Source organism: Pyxicephalus adspersus, chromosome 2, assembly GCF_032062135.1.
Source record: "Pyxicephalus adspersus chromosome 2, UCB_Pads_2.0, whole genome shotgun sequence".
NCBI classification, from domain to species: Eukaryota; Metazoa; Chordata; class Amphibia; order Anura; family Pyxicephalidae; genus Pyxicephalus; species Pyxicephalus adspersus.
The window spans coordinates 104,328,416-104,355,154 of NC_092859.1; the positions used below are offsets into that span (position 1 = coordinate 104,328,416).

General features: G+C 38.0%; 1 protein-coding gene across 2 annotated transcripts in view; it reads left to right on the forward strand.

Annotated features, from left to right (window-relative positions):
* PTPN12 (protein tyrosine phosphatase non-receptor type 12) overlaps positions 1 to 20,169 on the forward strand; it is a 42,114-nt gene extending 21,945 nt beyond the window's left edge. The window contains exons 4-15 of one of the 2 annotated variants that reach the window (XM_072401723.1): positions 990 to 1,085; positions 4,086 to 4,124; positions 5,024 to 5,095; positions 5,935 to 5,994; positions 9,602 to 9,744; positions 10,425 to 10,491; positions 10,574 to 10,651; positions 11,516 to 11,611; positions 11,988 to 12,070; positions 14,364 to 15,301; positions 17,735 to 17,839; positions 19,363 to 20,169. In XM_072401723.1, the coding sequence (XP_072257824.1) occupies positions 990 to 1,085; positions 4,086 to 4,124; positions 5,024 to 5,095; positions 5,935 to 5,994; positions 9,602 to 9,744; positions 10,425 to 10,491; positions 10,574 to 10,651; positions 11,516 to 11,611; positions 11,988 to 12,070; positions 14,364 to 15,301; positions 17,735 to 17,839; positions 19,363 to 19,424 (1,839 nt within the window). In that variant the 3' untranslated portion in view covers positions 19,425 to 20,169. Of the gene's footprint in view, positions 1 to 989; positions 1,086 to 4,085; positions 4,125 to 5,023; positions 5,096 to 5,934; positions 5,995 to 9,601; positions 9,745 to 10,424; positions 10,492 to 10,573; positions 10,652 to 11,515; positions 11,612 to 11,987; positions 12,071 to 14,363; positions 15,302 to 17,734; positions 17,840 to 19,359 lie in introns of both variants that reach the window. The other variant, XM_072401722.1, reaches the window with a different exon arrangement.
* The last annotated feature ends 6,570 nt before the right edge of the window (positions 20,170 to 26,739 follow it).

The following is a 26,739-nucleotide window of genomic DNA, read 5'->3' on the forward strand; positions in this document are numbered from 1 at the left end:
ATGGGATAGTATGAGGAGAGGGGGGAAACATCCTGCAATTTTTTTCACACTTCGCAAAAGGCTTCTGTGTAATGGAGATTTAGTTCTGGATAACTTAATTTTTTAAGTTCTCACTGAGACACTTCAGTGGGAAAACGTTCAGTGGGGCACAGCTTTTTAAGGGGGTTATTTTCTTTTTTTTTGTTTAGCGATTTTGTACAAATTCATCAATTGGGTTAACCAGTTCCTACCCTATACAGTGCTCAACCCAGAATTTTTTTTAAGCTGGGTGGTAAAAAATTTTAGGTGGGTGGTAGCCCCTGTATTGTGACCAAACTCTTTGTTAACCACCCAAAAACAGCCGGGCGGGTGCTGAAAAGTGCCGGGTGGTGCACCCAGCTAAAAGTGCCTGGGGAGAACCCTGCTACATAATCTTTGGATGCATTTAAAGACTTTTTAGCTATAAAGACTTTTGGCTTTATTCACATTAAGCATGGTGTGTGAAATATTCATTCACATTTTCAGCCAACCAAAGGCTCATCTGGCTTACATTACATCAAAAGCTTACAGTCAAAAATGTACTTTAGGGGATACAATCACCATATGGAAACATTTGGTGTGGTTAGGGATTCCTAACCACACCAGATTATTTATTCAGAATTTCCTTTCATTATCTGGTTTTAAAGTAGTCATGAGTGGTTTCATACTCATTCATTTTAAGTTCTTAACAATATCATAAACCAACTATTCAAAGAGGTTATTTGTTTGTTTAGTATATATAAATTGTCATTTAGAATTTGTAACTTCAGATTAACCCCAAGGTCACACACATATATATATATATTTCTTTTCAGGACAGTGCAGCAGCCAATCTTTTTTATTATGCCTCATTTGTATGTGTTGTGTGTTAAGAGTGATACATTGAACTATGCAAAATTATCCTATATGAATACAGCATTTCTGCTGGTGTTCAAAATTTTTACCTTTGTTTTTTTTTCCTTTTTTTCTAGGGTGTGTATGGGCCAAAAGCATATATAGCAACCCAGGGACCACTAGCCAATACTGTAGTAGATTTCTGGAGAATGATTTGGGAGTACAACGTTGGCGTAAGTTATTGCATAACATTTTTTTAAATTTTTTTCCAGCATTTGACTTATGCAGAACTTTCAGTAGGTTCTGCTATCACCAGACAACCACTGGGACTGGACTTTTTGTACAATAAAAGAGCTGTCAGATCTCCTTGTGGATTTATGCTTTTGTTTCTATCTTTTATTTTTTTTTTTACTCCTGCTCTCTGGAAGTTTACTTTTACCCTTACAGGGATCTCAGCACTATCTTATCATGATGAGAGGGAGAGCACAGAGTTCCAAATATCAGCCTCTTTTTGCTGCCCACAATATATTTGCTATTTGCAATCTATTTGCTGCCTTGGTATACCTGAGTGTATGTTATATAGGTCTTTGTTCACATTAGCAGTACAAATGCCTAAAAAAGCCTAGTGGTGCCCTGCTCACTGTTTTACTATCCAGCTTCTGCCCCCCTCATGCAAGACTGAAGAAAATTTCTAGAACACTGGCACAAATACTCACATGTTCCTTTTGGCATGTTTCCAGGGTTGATTGCCTCAATGTAAAGTACGAGATCACTCCACCAAAATGACCGCATAAAAGTGCGGTTAAATCTGCTACTGGGGTTTTTTTCCAAGAGCAATTGATCCTTTTATATCTGGATCTGTCATTTAAAAGTAAAGGACAATTATTAATTTTAAAAAAAGGGAACCTAAAGGAAATGATAGTGGTTAACTGCTCTATACTTGCTTTCAATATATTATCTTGAAATGAGCAAAAGTCAGATTACCTCTTCACATAGAAAATACTTTTGTATTTAAAAATATTTTTTAGAGGATTGTGCACTTTGCACCCCTTCAGTTTGAAGAAGTGCAGTCAGCATAAGCACAACATAGACATTTGTGTTTGAGTTACTGTCTGGCATGCATGGTTCCTAATCTGATCATTTTTTGTTTTAGTACCTAGACCTTACCTAGTTATTAAAATTTAATATGGTAAAAACTAATCGGTTTACCAATTCCTTCCATAAATAAAACAGTGGGCTGCCGGTTGAGGCTGGTAGATTCTCCAGCTTAATAGAGAGAAAAGAAATGATCATTTGATATATACATGTCTATTTGGCTGTTTATCCGAGTCTTGGGTTTATCATCTATATAGTGATTTTGTTGCTCAAGCTGTTTTTGTGGCTTTACTTGCAGTTGTACTTTTTCTGTTCCACCTTTCTCACAGAACTCAACCATATTTGACAGAACTGCAATTTTATAGAGGTTTTAAAAACTAAACCTTGTGACTACATTGAGACATTGTGGTTGGCTGTGTCATTGTAGTACTTATAAATGGTAATGAACTAGTCAAATGATTATAGCATCCTTGTTACCAATATTGACTGTAAGGCTACAAGTTAAACCTCCCTGGCGGTAACCCTGAGTGTGGCTCGGGGTAAAAAAAAACACGCTGAAAGCGGTAAAAACATAAAAAAAACCCCACTTACCTGGTCGCATTGACGTCCTGCCCGCTGGATCCCATCCTGGGCCCGCGTCCTCTTTTTCTGATCTTTCGCCGGCAAGTGTACGGACGTTTTCAATGACGCCGGTGCATGCGGAAGACGGGAAATTGGGAAATTCAATAACTGTATTGAATTCAATACAAAGTAATTTATATAATATAACTATATTATATATGCTACTGTACAGGTATATTACAGTATTCAGTATTTATTTGCACCCTTGTTTTGATTTTTTTTTTTTTTTTTTAAGTTTATTAAATTTATTAAGTATTGGACATATTTTGGTGAGTTATGTCTAATAATTATAGGCCTACAATGTAAAAAAATTTCCATGCAAAACAATGTACCACTTTTGGCATAAAAATACTGACATAATTGAACCGCCAGGGATGTTAACTGAAAATATATAAAATGAGTGCAGAAACTTCGCTCTCTTGCTGCCTGTGTCATTGAACACCTTTCTTATTAAAAAGGAATGGTCTTTTTTAAAATATGTTCCGAAAAGCCCTGCAGGAGTGTCCATCTCTGTGTACCTTTAGCATACACTAGATCTGTACGCTGACCTCTGTGACTACAGATACAGAAGTGATCTGGAGATCAGCTGGACAGACCAGTGAATGCTCTGGGGAATACAGACCATACATTCCCTCAGGAGTCATGGCCTCCCAGGAAACTAGAAAAATTCAGAAATCGACTGCACAGCAAGCAGAAGAGGTAAGTATTTACATCTCATTTTCACAGAACTTCACCCTCCAGGTTGCTTCAAGGAAAACCTGTGCTGAAAGAAGCCTTAGTGCTGCCATTGTTCCCCTCTAAAACAAGGTCTTGTAGAACTTTGTTAACTGCAACAAGCACCTTCAAAGTGGATTTACTGGGCCTGATTTAATAAAGCTCTCCAAGGCTGGAGAGAATGAATACACTTTCACCAGTGAAGCTAGGTGATCAAGCAAACCTGAAATGGATTTCCTCAATGTAATTTGCTATTTGCTATCAAATGCTTTGAATCCTGGACCAGATCCATCCCAGGTTTGTTGGATCACCCAGCTTCACTGATGAAAGTGTATTTTCTCCAGCCTTGGAGAGCTTTAATAAATCAGGCCCACTATGTCAAGGATATGGGAGTACATTTACTGTTCATAGCCTGGCCTAGGAGGAAAAAAACTGGAAGATCCTTTGTTTTGCCTTTGAAAGTGTGGTAATAATGATCTTGCATCACAGCAAATTTGTGGTTTTGAATCCATTAAGGAACCATATGTGAGAATTGTAGATATAATTTGCTTATCACCTCATTACAATTGTCAATTTTATGAAAATTCTTAATGTGTCTAAATATGATTGGGTTTTACTCTGTCCCTGGAAAATCCCGGGACTGTTAAAACCCAATAATTGGATTATTTGGTGGAGTTTGAAATGCAATTTTATATTGTGCATTATATATGGTGAAAAGTATTATCCAGGAGTAGTGATAAAAATTATGTAAGTACTTCAGAACCAATTTCTTTTGCTAATAAGTTTCCTTATTCCCCCTGCAGATAATTGTCATGGCCTGTCGTGAATTTGAAATGGGAAGGGTATGTATCATTGGCATGAGCTAAAGTATTTACTTGGACATCCCATGGAGTTCTGTATTAATGCTGTATTTCTGGTAAAATCCACAGCTATTTTTTTCCCCATTGGCTACTACTAGGAAGTGTTCAAGTTGCGCCAGTAGCTTTGCCTTTCTTTCCATAGTCTGGAGCAGGGAAAAGCTTCTTTGATTGGGTTGACTAGTCTGGATAGTACTTGGAGGAGGGTGGATTTATCTTTTAATCAACACGACCAAATGTTCTGTCAAAGTGTAGTGGCAGAAGCTTTTGAAGACAAAATGCTGCCCTTGTTATAAATTTAGATAAGAAAATAAGATTGTACATTCCAGTATGAATTGCTGTGTTGTAGTAATGTTGAATTTTATTAGGTTGGTGCCATAAAACTACTAAATGTAAATAAAAACTTTTTGGAAGACCACAGGTGCAAGAATTGGTGTAGGTGAAACATTAAAAGTATACACATTTTTGTAGTCAGTGGTTAGAAACATATGTTATCTTTTGGTACTAGACTACACAAAGGGACATTTATCAACAATATTGACCAAAGATTTACATATAAATTGTTGGCTGAAAACCTAAAAGTGAAAAAAGCTGGGATAACGGTTTCGTGAGGGAGATCTTAATAAGGAATAGAAAAAAAAAAGAGTTCAGATCAGATTGAAACAGATATAATTGCACAACTTCATTTCCTCAAAAGTAAGCAATCTGCCCTCCCTCACTGTATCTTGTAATAATTAAACTCCTTGTTTCTTAAAATTGGCTCTGGTATACTGGGGAAGAAACAGGTGACTAAAGGAATGTTTGATTTTAAACTCATTTACCTCTAAACTTTTATGTGTGTTGACTATATTTGTTAGACACATCCATACATTTTTTTTTTGCAGAAAAAATGTGAGCGATACTACCCTAATTTTGGTGAACAGCCTTTAAGTTTTGGACCATTTCATATTTCATGTGTAAGTATTGACTCAAATAATGATATAAAAAGTATTCAATGGTATCATTCTGTTTCAGTTTTATTCTGAATCTAAGATTTATGGATTTTATGTACATTAGGGGAGACTAGCAATTGGGAGCAGAGAAGCTAAAGAACACTGCAGACACTTAGCTATGAGACTGAAGTCACAGAATTGCCTAGACTAAAGGAACATTATTCAGGTTATACCTTAGGCACAATTAGCATTTCTAAATGTTTCCTGTAACATACTAAATGTTCATCTAGAATACTATTTATGAAGCGGTGATTCTGATATTTCCTAAAACATTCCCTGGTGGAAAATCATTCAGATCCACATGTTTCAATGGCAGTAATTGATTCTCCAAGAGAGAAGTCAAATTCACTGCTTTATTAAAAAAAAAAGGAAAAAAGCCCTTTAAGTTTGTGTTGTGTAAGTAGGGAGTAAATACAGTGAAGAATTTTTTTTAAAGGATTTCACGTTACATTTTGTCAATAGGAAGTATGAGGAGATGTTTGCAAAATGATAGAAAATCGCCTGTTACCAGAACAATTTACCATATTGGATAATTCCCCCCTCACTCTTCTGTTCATATAGAAGAACAGAAAAACATACCCTTACACATCAAAAACTAAAAACACAGTTTAGGCTTTAGATAATCTTTAACAAACCTGGTTTAAACATAGTTTTGTCTAGTGCTCACTTATAGAGCTTATATCACGTATATAGTTCTGTCATCTGCTCATATTTGATCATATTTGCTTTAATAGTTTGAACAAGTATGTCATGTTTGTGGTTAATGGTTCTGCATTATAAATGACTCCTTTTTGTTTATTTAGGAGGGTGAGCAATCCAGGAAAGATTACTTTGTGAGGACTCTTCTGGTGGAATTTCAGAATGTAAGCTCAAAACTAATCTATCCTAATCAGTTTTAATATCCTTCTGTGCATTGGTTATTTATTTATATAGGTTTTTTTCTTGACCTAATTTTACATGCAGGGATCATGCAGACTGCTTACCTTCAACCTCAAATGTAGTTTAGTAGATGTTATTGGGGGCTGGAAAAATCTGTCCCTGAATGTACTTCTAAGAACATAGAGATTGTGGTGACTACTCTGCTGCATACTCTGCACCAATTAAATAGCAAGTTACCTATCCAGTTCCCTAGCACAGCACCCTCCGTTCATGAGTCTCATCATTCAGGGTGCCTATTTGTGGTCAGTGCTAGCAGTTCTTTTATCCCAGCTCTTCCCTTACCTTTTATGTAGCTGTCGTAGAAGGAAATACCATAAAATGCCACTTTAATCATGGCTAAAGGTTATCAGGGAGTTTATGATATCACATTCATAAAATCAAGCAAAAGTCTCTCTATGTTTGAGTATCTTCGGCTTCTGTTAGTAAATAACCTTCCACAATACAATAAATGCAGACCTGGATTTTAGTTGAAATGAATAGTCTAGCAACAGGGTCTGTCTGTTAATACACCACTTTTCTTGCAAGTAAATGCTATAAATTACAGACCTTGCCCATGAGATCTGCAAGGCAGTACAACTGTTTTTCCATAGTGCCATCTTGCTGGAATAAATATTCTTCATGCTGACTATGCCTGCACAGTCACACAGAGACTTCTATGGGACTGTCATTCAAGGTGAATGTTCTTAAAGCGCTCTTTCAAATTACAAATGTTCAAAAATCAACTAAATGTACATCAAGTACAATATAAAAGTTTGTCAAGTTGCTGCTTTCCTCTCACAAGCAGGTAGCTTAATGAAACAAAGTCATTGCTAGTCAGTTCTTACAGCCACCATATTATGCAAATGCTTGCCCTCATACCTCCTTATAGCTCCCATCTAAAAAACCAAACAAAACACTGCCTACTGCCTGCTTGTTGTGCACACTTTCTATAGGATGTTTGCGGTGAGGTCCTGCAAGATGGGACAGGCAGTTTGTGCCTGCTATCACCAAAACCCAGCCTTCATAAAAAGGAATTCCAAAGTGTGCTACACTAACTTGTGTGCAGTGTAACTGTGTTTTATTCTTTAAGATTTCCAGTAATATACAGTCATAATATATTGCAGACAGTATAAAATATTGTAGAATATTTTACAGGCTACGTCCAGCATGTTTGAAAGGTTAAGATGCATATAAAGAACTTATTGTAGTATACTAGTATTCTTCTTAGCATTTTCCTTTGGCTGTTCCATTTACTGGATTATTTCTGTTCATTCTTCAGTTTTTTTCTTTAAATAAAACTTTGTGGCATTCCAAAGGGATTGTAAAATATTAATTACATTCATACTACTGCTAGACAATGTTCTATATGCTTAAATAGCTTTTACTTTGGAATCACTCTTGATATGTTTCATTAATATATGTTACTAATTATGTCTTACAAAAATGGAATTAAATATTGCTGCCACATACCATTGTAATGTGTTGGCTTCCATTTCTAAAGCCAATATTATCAAATAATTGCAGCTGTTTAAATCCTGTATGTCCGGACATTTGGTGCCTTTTCTTGTAGAATTGTCCTGCCATGTTTTTGGTGCTATACTGTCAGAAACTGAGTTGGAACAAAATGTCCTTATGTAGAGCTGTTACCCTCATGAATTCCTGACATTCTGACATGTGTGTGTGTGTGTGTATATATATATATATATATAATGTATGTGTGTGTGTATGTATGTATATATATGTATGTATATATATATATATATACACCGTATTTTTCGGACCTCCTAAAGTGGGGGGAAAATCAGGGTGCGTCTTATGGTCCGAATGCAGAGGTACAGGGGCATATTTTTTTACTTACCTGTGTCCCCGGCTGCGCCCGGCTGCGCCGATCCCTGCCTGTTCTGTGATCCAGCGTGCGGCACTTGTGCCCGCCCACGAAGGCGGCGCCGATTGATTTGATGAATGCCGATCGGCGCCGCCTTCGTGGGCGGGCACAAGTGCCGCACGCTGGATCTCAGGGGAACACAGGAGGAAAACAGACAGAGGCTGACAGCAGCCAGTGTCTGTGTTCCCCTGTGTTCCAGCGTGCGGCACTTGTGCCCGCCCACGAAGACGGCGCCGATTGATTTGATGAATGCCGATCGGTGCCGCCTTCGTGGGCGAGCACAAGTGCCGCACGCTGGATCTCAGGGGAAATCAAATCAATTTTTTTTTTTCTTGTTTTCCCTTGTGCGGAAAACCTGGTGCGTCTTATAGTCCGGTAAAAATACGGTATATATATTTATTATAGTCTCAGCTCTCTTCAGTACAATGGGTTGGCAACAAATGAAGACATTCTGAACAGGGCACAAATTGTAGCCACAAACATTAAGCATTGCAGTTCTCTGCAATATATAACGTCTATGCAAGTATATAACGTGTCTATGGGGACTAATTAAATTCAGTCCTCCTATTGTAAAATGTCCATCAATAAACATTAAACACAATTGTTTTGTTTTTTTAATGACTCTGTAACCTTTAATCAGTAAGACAAGTCATCCTCAACCTCTCCAGCTTCTTTTAATGTAAAGTTGTTCTTTTTAAAATAACCTTAAAGTTTACAAAGAACTCCTAAATCTGATTCCAGTTGGTTTCAAACGGCCTAAAACAGCTTATGTGTGGGGGGGACTGGCATGCCTGTGTTGTGAAAGTTAGAAAATGTAATTTCTTCTTGGTGCTTGGAGATAGACATGAATGAAGTCTTTCTTAAAAGTACCTTTAAAGCTTTTTCGTTATATACAAATAATAACTAGTAAACAATTACTATGTTTTTAACAAGAAGCACCATTCTACATGGAATAAATGTAATGATAAAAAGAAATGAAATAATGAATTAAACATGGGCAGCACGGTAGCACAGTGGTTAGCATTTCAGCCTTTGCAGCGCTAGGTCCCAGGTTCGAATCTCAGCCAGGACACTCTGCATGGAGTTTGCAGGTCCTCCCCATGTCTGCGTGGGTTTCCTCTCACATCCAAAAAACATGCAGTGAGGGTAATTGGCTTCTCCCCAAAATTGACTGTATTAATGACATATGACTATGGTAGGGACACTAGATTGTGAGCTCCCTTGAGGGACAGTTAGTGACTCGACTGTGGACTTTGTACAGCACTGTGTAATATTATTGGCGCTTTATAAATACTGTGTAATAATAATATTGTCTTTAGCAGCAGTATCCATAGTATTCAATAAATGCTAAACTTGTGCACTTCACAGGAGGTCTGGGTGTTGCTCCTATGCTTCCCTTAAGGCCAGATGTCTGTCTGGGGTAAAATAGAAATGGGATTGTTCGCCTACAAGCACTCTCCACCACTAATAAATGATCCAATGCCAAATAAATGGGATACTTTAGAGTACCACATGTTAATATGCAGCATTTATTTTAATTGGCTGGTGAAGTTGACTCTTTCTAACAATGTTATGTGTGCTGTTAGTTGATATTGTGGTGCTGTGTCAATTTCTTTTCAAACACTTGTCTGTTTAAACATTTTATTAAATATGATGTACATTTCCAGGAGACACGGAGAATTCATCAGTTTCATTATGTGAATTGGCCGGATCATGATGTCCCATCTTCTTTTGATTCTATCTTGGATATGATTAGTTTAATGAGAGACTATCAGGCTCATGAAGATGTACCCATATGTGTACATTGCAGGTATGTGAGAGTGACCGATTTACACATGGTTGTGATAAAAGAAAATTTAAGTTTTAATAAATGAGTTTATATGTTGTAGAGGCACTAAATGACTGCATTACTAAAGCCAGGTAATACCTCTGCATCCTATAGATACCATTCCCCTCACGAGGAAATGTCCAGTATATCAGCAGTAGGGAGGAAGTTGTTGCCCCTAAGGAATTCTGGATTTTAGGACTTCTTTAGTTTGTACTCACCTTAACCTTTTTAAATAAAAAAAGTATTTAACTAGTAGGTGTTTTAGCATAGATAGTTCTACAAATTGTACACCTCTAGTTCACCAAATGAGCTGGACAATAAAAAAGCCCCATGAAGAAAGATTTTGTAACCATACAGATGGAAGTATAATCAGAAAAGAAATGACATAGCATAAAGGTAGGTGGCTAGCACCTTTCCTCCCAAAACATTTTGAGTTCTCATATAAGTGATCGGCCCACTATAGATTACTTTGCATACGTCTACTACAACTGATCTATAGTAGCACAACTAGTAAATAATATTGTTATATTTTGGGGTTGCAATGGGTTTGTGTGCTTTGTGCATCAACATAGCTGTTTACAATTACGTATACCTTTATGTCAACTTTAACTAGTGTATACAGTATACACACATTAAGTGTTTTTTATTTTGTTCTTATGCAGTGCTGGCTGTGGAAGGACAGGGGCTATCTGTGCAATAGATTATACATGGAATTTGCTTAAAGCTCGGGTAAGCAGCAAAGAAATAAATTAAATAATTGGCAGTTTATATTATATCAAACAAGATATTTACCGAGTTTTATTCATTTTAGAGGATACCTGAAGAGTTCAACGTTTTTAGTCTAATTCAAGAAATGCGTACGCAGCGACATTCAGCGGTCCAAACTAAGGTAAAATTTATTGATGCATGTTTACATTATCAGCCTTTCTTATAAAAGTTATTTGGTGAAAATGGTAAATTACAGTTACAAGAAAAATCCCTAGCAAGGTAATGATGAGATAAAACCTTTACAGATGTAGTTGTGCTTAATGTAAGTAGTGTATTAGTAGTTTTAGCACATGCATGGTGTATTTTCCTCTTGAAGACCCAGCAGCACAGCCTCAGAGTGTGGAGGAGATGGGCCTTTACATTAGTTGGACAGGGCTGTAGAAGGGCAATAACCCAGCAGCAGGGCAAAGCATCTGCATATTGGTGTAAGGTGGTCAGAAACAGACTTCATGAGGGTGGCATGTGGGTTGAACATCCTGTGGTGGGCCCTGTGTTTATATCCTGGCAGCATGATCGCCAATGGGTAAAATTGTCAAATTTGCCACTGGCACCAATTCTCTTCAGTTCACACTGACAGAAATGAAGGAGGAACTATTTAACTTTTATGAGTTAACCCCAACCGAAATTTTTTTTGCTAATTTATATTTTTTTTAAACTTTAAATATTTTTAAACGTAAACTTTTTTGATATTGCAGAATGAACAGGCCCCTAGCAAAAAAAAGTAATTGTAGACATTGTTTATATTTTATATTGAACAGAAGATGACATTTATACACAGATCGATAGAACTAGTAATTAAGGGCAATTTATCATACAGGTTTTTTTTTTTTTTTTTGCAATGCCTGGCAGTTATTTTACAAATTTGCCTAATTATAAAGAGCTTGTATTTTAATATTAGGTTAAGTTCTGAATATACATTTTTTGTTTTCTTTTTTCACTTTTACAGTAGTCTTTTTTAATATATATGTACTTTTTCCATTTCCAGGAGCAATATGAACTTGTACATCGTGCTATAGCTCAGCTTTTTGAGAAGCAGCTCCAGCTGTATGAGAATGAGTCTGGGAAGATAGCGGATGGATTGGTATGTAAAGCTTTCTGTGATTTGATAGCTAGCACGTATTGTAATCTTTTTATTATGGAGCAGTAAGTCACACTGGTGTAATGCAATCCCTGTTATTTTTCAATAAGCATTAACAGTGCTCCTTTGTTAACTCTCAGCTTCAAATATTAAAAATGTCAGAAGGAGTGTTCTTTTTTGCGGGATTGCAACCATTGACCACAGAAGGTTCTAAATTGACTATTTATTATTATTGTTTTCTTAGCAAAGCAGCAAATATGTGATTCTTTGTTAATAGATGGCCACTGTACGATTGTCATCTGTTTATATGATGGCATTATGTTTGTGTTTTGTGAATCTGTATATGATACACTTACTATCAAACATCTGCTGTTGGCAGGATGAAAATACAGACAGCCAAACGGGTTGCACAGAGGGTGAGAAGGTGGATTCCCCCCCACCAAAGCCACCAAGGATACGGAGGTAAGCGGTTTAAAAAGAAAATTAGGCCTCCCAGTCTAAATATGTCCTAAGCATTGTATAGGATATGCACCATAGGCGAAACTGCATTAGCTTTTCATTTATGAATGCAGCTTTGTTACAGATTTTTTAAGATGTTTAGATAAATGCGAGGAGATTTTAAAACGGTGTGTTTTAATAAAGATGCACAGTTCTCAGGGCTTGAAAAAGGTTATAATAATATCACTACACAGAAACATATGGGAGTTGAATAACATTAACTGAACACCCAATCTAATGAATAATTTTAAAAAAGGAAAAACACTGTACTGTGGTAAATGAGTAAATTAATAGAAATTGTGTTGGTGGTTTGGGGTAATGTCATGATTTTATATGGTGTTATCTTTTTATTTTATTTTTTTCCTGACCTGGAGAGATGTCAGAAGTTGTTTTACTGCTGAGCATGAACAGTTGGCGGGTTCATTTTCTTTCACAATCCTTTCCGACGACAAAGGACTACACGATGCATGAACGGTGCTGTACATACAGCACCGTTCTGCTCTATGGAGAGGGGAGGGGGAGAACGATGGAGCGGCACCCTGCTGCATGGTCTCCCCCTTCCCTTGCATTAGGATCGGTCATTGTTCATCGTTCGTGGATCCGCCAGGACGGATCCACGGACGATGAACGACGCCGACTGTACACACGCCAGATTCTCGCCCGAATTTAGCATTTTTTTTTTTTCACACACATTGCCCTATATTAACCCCCCTAGCGTCCTAATTCTGTCCATATTTCCATGCAAAAAGTGTTACATTTTTTTGCATGGAAATTTATTTTACATTGTAGGCTATAATTCTTAGGCATAACTCTCCGAAATACGTTCAATATTTAATAAATGTAATAATAAACTTTAAATAATAAAAAAAAAAACAAAATCTGGTAAAAAATAGTGAAAGCATGTAATATATATATATATATATATATATATATATATATATATATATATATATATGCCGCTTCTCCCGCCCGCACCGAAACCACCCGGAAACCCCGGAGATCGTCTCTGCAGTCCGTGTCCCATGGACCTGCGGGGACCAGCAGGACTCTGGGGGACGCCGACGGAGCAAGGTAAGTGGGGTTTTTTTTTTAAACTTTGAAGCAACCCCAAGTGTGACTCGGGATTATCGCTTTTTGCAAGTAAAATCTACCCCGAGTCACACTCGGGATTACGGCTAGGGGGGTTAACTTCTATAGCACATTTACTGCAAACTGATGATAATAAAAGCAATTGTTCTCCTTGCTTCAGGGGGATTACTTTCAGGAAACCTGCTGTGGTCAAAAGTCTTGTTATCTCTAATTTGTGTAATCTCTAGTTCTGTTTTGTTGATGAAAATGTTACAACTATATTTGTGAATAGTGGCATTATGGGATTGGAAAATCAAAATGTGGAATTCAGATGTTTGTAGCATGGGATTCTATTGCAAGTGTTTTGTCACCCAGCTATAAAACGAGCACTGCAATGTTTCTATTTGGCTCCCTGGAAGAAAGTTAAGTGTTGTCTGTTTTTGGCATATGGGCTGCATTCCACAACCTTGGCACTAAAGCTTGCATTTGATGTTAAAACCCCACGCTCTGTTGCTGAAAATTCTGAACTACTTGAGGGTTTTTCTTTGGGGTAGTGCCAGAAACCTTCCAAGTCTTGTTGAATTTAATTTCTTCTGTTAAATCTGTAGTTGCAGTTTTCCCATTTGTTCTAAATGAAGTCCTTGTCTTTTAAAATAGTAATGTCACATGTAGCCAGCAGGTTGCCACTTTTTATATATATTTATTAGCTTTATGTACACATTGTTTTTTGAGTTTAGGTCCACTTTAATCCAAAGTCACCAGGAGGTAGGGCTAATTGTCAAGAGACATGAAATGTCTTTTGTTAATAAAAAATAAGGCCCTTGCCACTTCTTGTTTTAGCTCTCATGGCACATGAACCATGTAGTGTAGAGCTTGGCTCTGTGTGCAGCTCCTGCATGTGCAGGAAATTACATCAGTGACATTACAATGGCTAAAGAGAATGTGGGATGTCCTGCAAAGATGACCACTTCCTCTGATGAGGAATGCTAAGTATGTTGTGCTTACCCGACAATATGGCAGAAGCTTACCACCCACCACTGAGTATAGTTCCTCTTTTGTAAGGTCTTTGATGTCTGCACAGACAGATGCCACAATCAGCAATTTGCACTTGTTGTGTTTGTATGTTCATATGTGTAAGTTTAGTAAGGTAAACTCCTCACTCTGTTTTTTATATACATTTTTGTCTTAGCTGTGTGGTTGAAGGAGATGTGAAGGAAGAGATTCTCCAGCCGCCAGAGCCTCATCCTGTTCCTCCAATTCTGACACCCTCTCCTCCTTCAAGTTATCCTACTGTGACAACAGTGTGGCAGGACAATGACCGCTATCATCCAAAACCAGTTTTGCATATGGCTTCCTCTGAGAATACAACAGACATGAATGAGAACTATAGCAAATCTGGAGTTGTCTCTGGAAAGAATGAGCCAATTGTTGAAAAGAAGTTAGAGCGTAAACTAAGTATTGAAATAAAAAAAGTACCTCTTCAAGAAAGTCCAAAAAGTTTTGAGGCTAGTGCCGGCTTGCATAGAGGACTTGGCATTAAAATGAAATCTGCTTCATCCTATGCAGTTGACCAGATAGTTAAGCCTCCAATGTCAACCTCTCTGGAGTCTCTCTCTTCTATGACTGCAAACTCTTGTATTGACTGTAGGAGTTTGAAGTCTGGTAAAACTTTAGAAGACTCGCCTCATCAGAGGAGATGTGACCCACCAAGACCAGACCATCTCCCTCTGGATAAAGAACTTTCTGCTTGTCCTTATCTGGGCAATGAGCAAACAAAGTGTAAAAATGTGTCTTCCTCTGCTGATCAATCTTTAGATACTTATTCCACAGATAGTAAAACTGTATTAAATAGCAGTGTTATCACATCACAGATGACGAGTCAAAGTGATCACAGCAATGCACCAACACTTCAAGCACCATTATCCTTTACCAAGCCTCTTCATTCTGATGATTCGGATATAGAGGAAAATATTTCATATGGATCCATGACAAAAAGTTTGTCTACTATATCAACCGCAAGTGCCACTGTTTCTGCAGTCTCTGCAACAGAAAGTTCTAGAAAAGTAGTGCCCATGTCTATTGCCAGGCACGATGCACCTGTGATAAAACATCTAATCTCTGAGAAAGGTAAGTTTTACCAGTTTATTTTTTGGCTTTATTTTGAGACATTCCTTTTTTTGCTTGCACGACTCGCTCTCACCAACCCTGTGTACCATGCCTGCTGACATCTTCTGATCTGGCTTTCAGGCTGATTTGAAGAGCACATTGCACTAAAGTCTGTTTTACTCTATAGGAAATACTTTTTTTTTTTTTTTTTTTTTTTTTTTTTTTTTTTTTTTTTAACAGGGTTGTAATAAGATGCAACTTCTGTCTAATCACATTGGATGGACTCTTCTGTTGTAGATATGAGATAAACAACACCATAAATTCATTATTTTGATGCTCTTCTGCATTCAGTGCTTATTGATCCTGTGTAAAATGTAATCAGTCAAGGAATTGCTCTATTATGGGGCACACATTCCGTGTATATATGCAGTGATACCCGTAAAAGTAATTATTCTTTCCTGCTACCCATTCCAACAAACGCATGGAATGGCCCCACAAAAGTCCTTCAGGAACTCCTGGGCACCGGTCATCATTTACTGGTCCCTTCCTCTGACCTCACATCAGACCTCTGTCCTACAGTGGTGTTAGTTTAGATAGAAACAATTGAGTGCTGCTGAAGACCCAAGAGGTGTTAGTCTCCCAGGTAAATTTGAGACTTTTTTTCAAATGGAAAACCATTTGGTAGTATGGTAAAGGAATTTTGTTTTACAGCTATAAATGTTTACAGATCATTTTGCTTTTTCTCAGCGTCATCTTGAACCTGCCCATTACGGTTTTACCTATATTTTGTTTTTGTATCCTTAAATCAACCAGCAACGCGTTTTGCCATTAGGCTTCCTCAGGGGATCTGCTTGAGATAATCATCTGGTAGAATCAATTGTATTTGTGGGAAAGGAGGAAAAAAGTGAGGAAAAAATATACATATTGTTACAATCCAATATTCGATTATCAGGCAATACAAAAATTATTTATATAATGTAATGTTACTTACAAGTATCAAACCACTATGTAAAGGTGAGAGTAAAAGCATCTGTCAAGTGTCACCATAACTACACCCCAAATTCTGGGGAGTGGAGAAAAAAAAGGGGGGTTTATATGAAAAAAGAGGAAATTTGACATTTCCATGTAGAATTTAAATGTAGAAATGTAAAAATTTGACATTGTAAAAAGGAGGGGGGGGGGGGGGGAGCATGGGGGAGTTTAGTTAAATGATAGTATGAATGTTGCAAATAACTTACATGAATTTATGGATCAATAAATTCAAAAGACTCAGAAGTAGTATAGACCATGAACATAATTCATGCTGGAATTTTTTTTTTATAATGATTAATGTATTACCAATGTGCTATTAATTAAAGGTAATTGTATTTATAATGAATTCAAAGTATATTATTATAAAGAATTAGTTACTTACATGAACAAATAGGATTGAAGATTATAGGCTTCAAAAGTATTAAAGAAGATGTTTGTTCTTAGAAACTTATTTCTCCTCCCCCTCCCTCTCTTTTACAAAAAAAGTCAAAATTCCTCTTTTTTTCATATAAACCCCCCCCTTTTTTTTTTCCTTTTTCTCCACTCCCCAAAATTTGGGGTACAGTTACGGTGACACTTGACAGATGCTTTTACTCTCACCTTTACATAGTGGTTTGATTGATATTTGTAACTGCAACATTACATTATATATATGATTTTTGTCTTGCCTGATAATCGAATATTGGATTGTAACACTGTGTAGTTTTTCGTTCTTTCCAACGAATACAATTGTTTCTACCAGATGGTTATCTCAAGCATATCCCCTGAGGAAGCCTAATGGCGAAACACGTTTAGAAGATTTGATTGTATTATATATATTGAATGTAACCACTTATGATCTTAAAATACCACAAAACTCGTTTAGTATTTGTTATGCAATGGTGTTCAGTTGGACTCTGTTAGAAGGTAATTTAAACATTAAAACCACATTATTGTACCTTGCCTTCAAAAAGCCTGTGCTCTCTTCTCTTTTTACTATAATACATTGTTCCTAAATTGCATGAGTGTGAAGCACCCAGGCATTTTTTCTTACATTGAGCGGTCATATCAGCTGCTTTTTCAGATTATAGTATCTATTGACACTGTTGCCTGTTGGATGGGATCATAACTCACTATGACCACAGCAATGCGTATGTTGGCATGGCTGTATGTGGCACCAATTAGGGCATGTTAGGATGAGAATACTGAAACACTATCAGTAGCCACTTGTTATGCTACAAGAACAAATGTCTGAATAAAGATAATAATTTTGTGATAGCCAGGTTTTTAATTTGTGCAAGAATACTTTTTGCCTAGATCAAAATATTTTAAAAAGCCATCTTTCATATGGGTAGAGTAGCTAGAGGATAGAACCCCTTTCAGGTGTGTTTTTCAGTTTGTGCGCCAAAGACTTCTCTTTAATGCTTTTGTACCATTTTCTAGATCAAGCAAAGGACCAAGTAGATGCTGCCATTCCAGATACTGCACTGCAAAATTCCATTCACTTGAAAGACCAGTTGAAAACCCCAGAAGAGAGTTCAGTCATCGGTATGTTTTGTAAATTTGTTTTCCTCAGTGCAACAGGTAACCACAGGATTCCGCCATTTATTTTGCATTTCCCTTTACTGTTAAAAAAAAAAATTGGGGTTCAGAGAACCCCAATATTTGACTGCAGGAGACGGTGAGTGGTACTGAGGGTCTCCCCTGAGCCAGGGTGCCATGGAATAAGGAAGGGATAACTGCACCACAACCTCACCACCAACCTGAATGCAATCTTAAAGTTTTGTGAGCGGGCACAGACAATTGACAATACCCTAATGCTCATTGCCATGAAAGTGGCCCCAAGGGTCCCTAATATGCAAAATCAATTTGGGGTCTCTGGTCTTGAAATAGCCGCCCCAGTAGACCTAAGACTGAATAGGAGTGCAGAGCCTCTTGTGATACATGTGTCACCAATCCCAGGCAGCTTGGACTCGGAGAACAGGCAGGGGCAGGAGGGACTTTTCCATCATTGAAAGCATAAAAATACTGATCTGATTTTCTAGTAAAATGCTGGGTTTTTTTGCCATCAATTTTGTGTCCTGTGCTACTGTAGGTCTGACACCCCCAGAACAACCCAGAAATGTACCTGCATGCTTTACAGTAGTTGGGTATTTTTCACCATACACCTTGTTGTGTCTTCTCCAAACAAAATTTTTAAGTTTTCAGGCTTGTCTAGATGCTCTTTGGCATAATAAATGCATTTTTCTTGCAACTTGACACACCAAAACTGCTTGTTTGCAGAGAAGCCTTTTTTCAGCTTTAGTGGCTTTTGGTTTGCCTGACATTGGCTGGGTAGCAAATAACCCTTAACTTCCCACTTTTTCAGAGTTTGAACACTACTGACAGGCATTTTCAAAAGGCTGGACTTTTTATCCTTTAACTGATTTTTACACTTCCACAACCTTTTCTCACAGTTCCATTGACCGTTCTTTTGCTTTCCCCATGGCTGGGTATCCAGGAAAGTTTTTTGGTGCAGCTCTGAACTAATTTAAATAAACTATATATACATACAGACATTGATTACAACCAGAGGTTACTGGTCTGTGTGTCAGTGTATACATACCCTTGAAAATTGGGGCTGATGATATAAACTTTGTTGTTCAGGCCCATTTGGGGGATTTTAGTTATTTTAAAAGGGCCCACCCAAATATATTCACAAACTTAAATTGTCACTTCAAAAAAATACACCTAATAGTGTTTGTGTCTGCAGGCTAAAACAATTACATTCCAACTACCCAAAAATATATCTAAAGATCTTCCAGCACTGGATTAGCATTTAACTAAAATAAATATAGTGGAACATTGGAGTGCCACATTTCAGTAATGTTTGAGCCAGTCCCAATTTGCTACTTTTTTATGTACAAAAATTAAGGTGTGGGAAAATTGACTTGAAAGTGAAAGTTGGAGTGTCTCTAATTGATTGATTGCAATTGACTATGATTAGAGTAATTCTTCAGAATTACTTTCAATTCAGTTGTTCTTCAGAAACATTGAAAAATAACAGTGAGATGTTTGCTTTTTCTCAGCAGGTTTCAGTAACAGTGATGAGACTAGAAGATCGGGGGATTTGGCTGCAGACTGCATGCAATGAATCTGTTATTATTCTGTGAACCCAAGCAAGATGTTTTTGCCTTTTAAAATGGACAGAATCCTCTGGATTGCTCAGTAGCTTGTTTGTGTGTGAAAGAGCCTGAGCTGCAAGACGGCACCATACTGAAGTGCCACTAAGAAAAAGTATTCCATGACTATTCAGTGTGTAGGTCTGCCTACACCATGGTACACTTTATTGTACAATTCCATAAAAAAAAGGTGTCCTATTTAGGATGGATTATTCCAGTATCAGTGCTAAACATTTCTTTGCTGGGACCATATACCTGCCTTATATAACACTTTGGTTTAAACAGAAAAAGTATTACGTATGATTTTGTAACTTAATGTATTATTGCCTTAATGTCTTTTAACCCTGTTACACCGCTGCTTGTAGATCTGTTAATATAGTGATACTTTTATGATAGTTTACAGACTACTTTTTGCTAACTTTTTGATTACATTGTATGCATTATTTTCTATTTGTACAGGGCTAGCAGGTATATTTGACTCAATTGTAGACAAAATATTAACAGAAGATGTAAGAAATCCTGGGCATGGTCTTAATCTGTTTCCTTATACAGAATGTAAATTATTGGCCCTGTTTTTAGGCTTTTTTTTTTTTTTAAATCATCATAGCTGGATTACAGATGCCAGCGTTACAGGTTAACCGATACGATTGTAATACAGTTTGTAAATTGTAAGCTAAAGGATATTTTTATAATATACTGTTTCATTGTCAAACCCCATTATGTGTTTTTTCTTTGTATGCCAGCCATATATTTATGGCAAACTAAAACAAAAGGTTATAAAGTGTGTGTGTGGGGAGGGAGAGATTTTTAGATGTGTTTATATATGCCTTACTTTGACTTGGTATCAGCCACTTGCAGTCCCTGTACAACAGAGTTTCAAGTAGAAGGGGAAATGCAAATTTGGATGTGAATAAGAAAAAAATTATGAATTCATCAGTGTGCTGCTGCTCATCCCTGAGGAAGGCGCAGACCTGGAAATGTCTATCATATTAGTCAGATTGTCACCAGAAATAAGGACAAGTCTTCTTATCGATGAAGAGAAGACTGAATAAATCTGAGTTTTATTCACCTTCACCATACTCTATTCAGAATTACAAAGCTTTGGTTATGTATCCACTTTAGGTGTGCTTCAAAAGTAATGAAGCACAATAAGGATTTTCAGACTCAGTGATAAAATGTATATACCTTAGATCTGGTAAAAAAAAAATCAAAGTCTCTGATAGTGGCCCATTAAAGAGAATACATTGCAAAGTTTATATCTGGGATGTATACTTTCCACTCATGGTCTAGATTAGTTTCTTTACAAATGAGACACAATGTGTGTCCTCGATCCTTCTACATAGGACATAACCGCACCGCAACTCCCATTTATTTCAATATAGTGCAGAGCCATCCTGTGAAGATCTGGTGAGCAGATGTTGACACTGAGGCATAGGCATTGAATATGAACACTGATGGGCTTTATACAACATAAAATATGGAAAACCATTTTATATCTGCTATATTTTAGTTCTCTTTTGTAATCATCCTTTCTGATCAACAGCAGCCATATTCTACCTTTACACTCTTGTGGTTTAATGAAACTAGCACCCCCCTGAAAGCAGTGACTTTTGAAAAGTTAGTTCAGCCTTGTGCCAAAACCAAAGGTGTGAGTATGCTCTTATGAGCAGGTTGCTTAGTTGAGGTTGGGGTACACCCACTACTGGGCTCATCTTCAACGGTATCATGCCCAGTCTTGAAACGAGATATATAGGTTTTGATAATGCTGTAGGAAGGACACTTCTCCCCCAGTGTTTGTGATGTCCCTGTGTGAATGTCCTTTGCTGACTTTCCCTGCAGAAACAAAAACTTCATGATGGCCTGTAACTCCAAGGACATGAAACTTGCTTGTGCCTTTGCCATCATAGTTCACTAAAAGAAAAAAAATCTTTTAAGACTTGCAAAGACCTGATATTTGCACAGTTACATAGCGAGATATTAGGCTGTCATATGCCCCCATATTTCATCAGGAAGGGGGCAAAGCCAGGAACGCTGCAGCACCCCCTCATAGGTAGGCAATTATAGCCATCGTCAACAAGTAATTTCGCTGTATTAGTTTACGTCAGGTCATATAGTTCAGTTCTAAGGGTACAACCTCACTTTCTTCCCTGTAATCAAGGGAGGAGCAATTTTTATTCTTCTGATGCCGAAGTTACAAGAACAACATTTCTACTTGCTCACCATTTGAGAAAAATGTGCATAGTCCTAACAACAAAACAAACACAGCCACCAGATTGGCAATCTAAAGAGTATGATCATTTGTTACCCTTCACTGGTAATTGGTAGTTTTGCTGGTTTCCTTTTATGTTTGATGCACCCAAATGTGTAAAGCCACCTGAAATCTATATTCTACAACACTTTCATAAAAATATCAGGCCTGGGTATGTTATTTAGGTATATTTTTTAATCTCCATAAATATGGAAATTATATTCCTACCAATGCATAGATATTCAATTAAAGAAGGTTCATGCACAAATAGCTAGTCATTCAAACAGTTTAAGAAAACAAGGTAAGAAAGTACATAGCAATATTGTCTGATATTTAAACACATAGGAACTTCAATCAATGATACATATATATATCACATGGACATAGTTATTAGTAGTAACCCCTGTAAGAATCTAGTCACTCCTCAGTACACAATACAGTAATTATAAAACAGCAAAGTAATGCAGTAATACTATAGACACCCATAAGAATATAATCAGGAATATCTTATAGCTACCTGCTAAGAGGTTAATGGGTATCTCAGGGCCCCACGTCCTTCCGAAGATAACCCCATAACAGCTTACCTAGGGAGACAAAGAGGACCAGCCCGCAAGAGAGCAAGATTCTCTCAGTTCCCCTTTTTACATAGTTAATTCCAATTAGGTAACCTTGAGGCTCTTGGATTGGTTCCTCAATGTGATCTGTAAGATTACTATTGGTTACTGTAACTTCAGGAATTTACTGGGCCTCCTAGCCAAGTTGATATGGGAAGCTGCAGACAAAGCCAGGTGGGGGTCATCTAATTTTAGTTGTCAACAAAAGGTCTGGATGGGCAATTAACCCAACCCATCTGTTCAAATACTTCTGTGAAGTCCTACACTTCGAGACCCCCTAGGAGGGCCCTATGGCCAGTACAAAGAAAAACAAGTTTCGTGTTTACACAACATTGCTGCACCTATACACACACACATACACATATATATAATTTATATTTATACCTCTATATACGTATACATATCTATTTACATATTCATAAACAATCTTGAGGTGCAACAGGTAAAATCTAAGGACTGTATGGCCTGTGTCTATGGCTGTACCCTTTTTTAGGGAGAGTTCCTCTTCTTACCTAGAGCACAAGGATACATTGTGTTTATAGGGACACAGCTATGCGTTTTCCACCTCATCTCTACTTTCTTTCCTGTTGCAACAACCAAGGTAGAAGAGAATTTCTCCAAATTGAGGCATACCAACACACACAATTCCTGCTTTGATAACTGAATAAGGCACATTCCAATTGCAGTCAGGTTGATAAATGAATACAGTGTATAGAAGTAAATTGGTAAACAATAATTAATGGGCTAAATACATTTCTGAACTCCGACCATAGGAAAGTCCATCAGACGTAACTAAACATTTCCCAGCATTACCTGTGTACACGAGGGGACTGGACTTGGTAATCATCATTTACAGAGGTAAGAGCCCTGACAAGTACACAATAGAATTCAACATTTGTTCCATAGGATAATATACACTAAATCAACAAATTTTAGTATTTACTTAATTTATATTGAGGTTAGATGGAGTTTTATCTTCACCTACTTTTCTTAGGACAATTACAAAATCTTAGCTTTCTGTATCACCAAAACCAACAGTGAGGCTCCAGCAGAACAAAGATCTCGCACATGTTTTCCAGACTCCAAAACAACTTTTACCAGAAAAGGATTTCAGATATTAAATAGAAATTTTATTAGGCATTCAACCAGTGCCAGATTATATAGGACAAAGATATTTGCTGGTAATTATAGCACAATTATTTCATTACAATCTGATCAGTCTAAAGCAATGATTATTATTTTCCCCTTTAACACGTCCCATGTTGTTTTATCTGTCATTACTTTTCACTGTTCTCCAAGTGAATGAAGCCATACAAATGTTTGTTATATTGATTTTGTATCTATTCTGTGTATACTTTGTGTAGACAGTAGTAACATCTACAGCTCATCTGTTTACATACCAACACCTGCTGTCAGTTTTGACAGATAGGATCTGCTGGCAAGGAACTTCCAAGGGCTTTGTGAAGGGAGAGAAAGATGTAATTGATGAATCCACTCCCCGAGGCAGGAGGGGATTGATTGCAATTAGAGGAAGATGCTTCATGTAAAAGATAATCATAATACAAAGAGGAAGGGTCAGGTGAAGACCATGTCATAATCTCAATAGAGTTGGGGAGACAAAATGAACGTTATAAAGACACATGGATGAATAAAACAAGCATCGGAATTCCAAACAGAAGTGCCAAAGTAATGGGGTGGAGGGGGTGTTAACCACCCGACCTTGGTTCGGGTTTATCGATTTTGCAAAGAACGATAAACCCGAACTTTTCTCACTATTTAAATCCCCTCACTTACCTGGTCCCCACTGCGATGATCCGTTCTGTTCCAGCGTCGATTGCTAAAAAAAAATACCCTCTCCCCGCAGCTCCTCCGGACATGTCTTCTGTCTTTTTTCTTCATCCGGCGAGTGCAGTGACTATCACGGGGGTTTCCCGGTGACGTCGCTGCATGCGTCGGTGCGGGAGGCGGGAAATTCAAAATCCTTTGCATTGAACTCAATACAAAAAAGCTGTATTGAGTCCAATACAAAGAAATCCTTATAAAATATATATACACCGTTTTTTCTGGTGTATAAGGCGACTGGGCGTATAAGACGACCCCCCACTCTAACCAATCATTTGGGGGTCGTGTTATATGCCCAGTATTGTACTGTTCCTTCTGCCTGTCAGATCTCACTATTGTGAGAGAACTGACAGGCAGTTTTTTTAATGATTGTGTTTCAAACTTTTTTTATATTCATGATATCTACTAGACCCCTGTTCGGACATATTTCTGTAAGTTACAGGTCTACAATTTAAAAAAATCTAGAAATCTAGATCAGTGTAACGCCCAGGTGGTTAAAGAAATGGGTTCCCTGCCATGTAAACAGAAAGCAGTGTGGATAGAGTGTACTTGAGAGGACAGAGACACAGGACTGTATCTTATATCACATAGTCCCATTTTATGGAATTTATACATTACATTGGTCACAAGCCCCAGCAACAACCTGGGAAAATGTAAAACCAAGAAGGTAAATGGAAGAATATAGGAACATCATGTACATCATCATATACAGAAGTAGGACAACCTATTAGTGCAGCATTAATCACAATGAGTGCTATGGTTATGTAGGCACTCATGACAGCAGCAAATGGGTTCAACATTACAGAAATAGAAGAAAAAGTTACAAAGGATAAAAGGTAACGTTTGTAAGCTCTTTGGGGCCGGGTCCTCTCCACCTGTGTCACGGTCATTTGCAACCCCTATTTATTTTACAGCTCTGCGTAATATGTAGGCGCTATATAAATTTAATAATAATGACTGGTCATGGCACATTAAACAGGGAGATCCTGTGCTCACAACAGTTCCCAAAAGGTTCCACAAACATCAAGACTTGGAAGTTCTGGCAGACCAGAACCGGTCCATTATAAAAGCATCAATTGTAAAGATATCCGGACAATGATCTCCCACATCCAAACGTGAGAGGGCCGAGAACATATAAATACAAGGCAGCAAGGAATCTCATGACAATTCAATAGATTCCCCTAGGTGATAGACACAAAAACAATCTAAAGGCATTCTCATTGAGGCAGGTGATCACTGTCTGTATAGAGTACACTGGGGGTGATCTGGCAACAAATGATGGAATAAATGACAGCACATGGAGGGCATCTCATGTCACTGAAGGCTGCACAGGTATTTCTGCACTTACATGACAGAAATGCTTCATTTGTATTAGTTGTGTAAAACATCTATTACAACGCTCACTTACATAGGAATTATACATACTTTGCATGTAAAGGAGGTATAAAGGGCCAGGGCTCACATACTGGTGACAGTATAGGAGTCTGATCACTTCACACTTGTAAAGCTAGAAAGGCTAAATAAGTCTTCCTAACTTGAACTAAAATAAGAGGCAATCCCTGTGACACCAGGGGTAAGGAATACACAAAACTGGCTTTATGGCGGGTCAAACCACAAAATCTGAATGACTGCATTGCTGGGGATGTCAGCAGAACAGGGATATCACCCAGCAGCAGCCAGGGAAGGGTAAAGATTACTAACCTTCACCTGACTGACATTCACTGCCGTGATTAGAGGAGTTGGGGTGATGAACCTGATCACTGTCCATCAATAGTGATCATCTCAGGCAAAACTCCACAGCCATCCATCCCGTTATCATCCAGGTAGGTCAATAAACTAGATTTGGGATGTGTACTGTACTTTCCTATGGAGGAGGATGCAGCAAGGAGTCTCCATACAGCTGTGTGCACAGCACTCATTCTATTGCCTCTGGAAAGCATCAGGAAGGAACCCTTCCAGTGACAATAATGTGTACATAACCTAAGATGCACCTCAACAAATACAATAAAATAAAAACCACGGGGACAGTTTAAATAAAAGTTTAACAGATAAAACAGAAATGAGATGAGAAGGTTCCGCGTGCAATGAATGAATAACCTGCCATGAATGGCCATGCACCTTGCAGACATTACACGATCACATACACACACACAGCCCGGTGAATGTCAGGGTGGTTGCAGCATGCAGAGTGTAAACACGTGAAATCCCCTGAGCACGTGACCCTCCAGCGGCCTCCATGCCGCACACCCCCTGCCACTCACACTCTCTCACACCGACTGGAGGCTTCTTTCAGTTTTCAGGCCACTGTCGTTGTCGTAGCATTCAGGGCCCAGCAGACACACCTCCCCTCACACCCTCTTGTCAGTGCAGCGCTCCCCGGCTACAGCACGAACCCTCCTCCTGCAAGTCAGCTCCTGCTCTCCACAGCGTCACTGACAAAATGGCCCCGACCCCCATGCGCCTCTCCGACTTCAACAACTGGCGTCACGTGCTTCCCCACGCCCCTTTAAGTCATTCGATTGGCAGTAATTGTCCCAAGTCCGCCCCCATGTCGTCACGCCATTGGCCAAGCACCGATAGCCC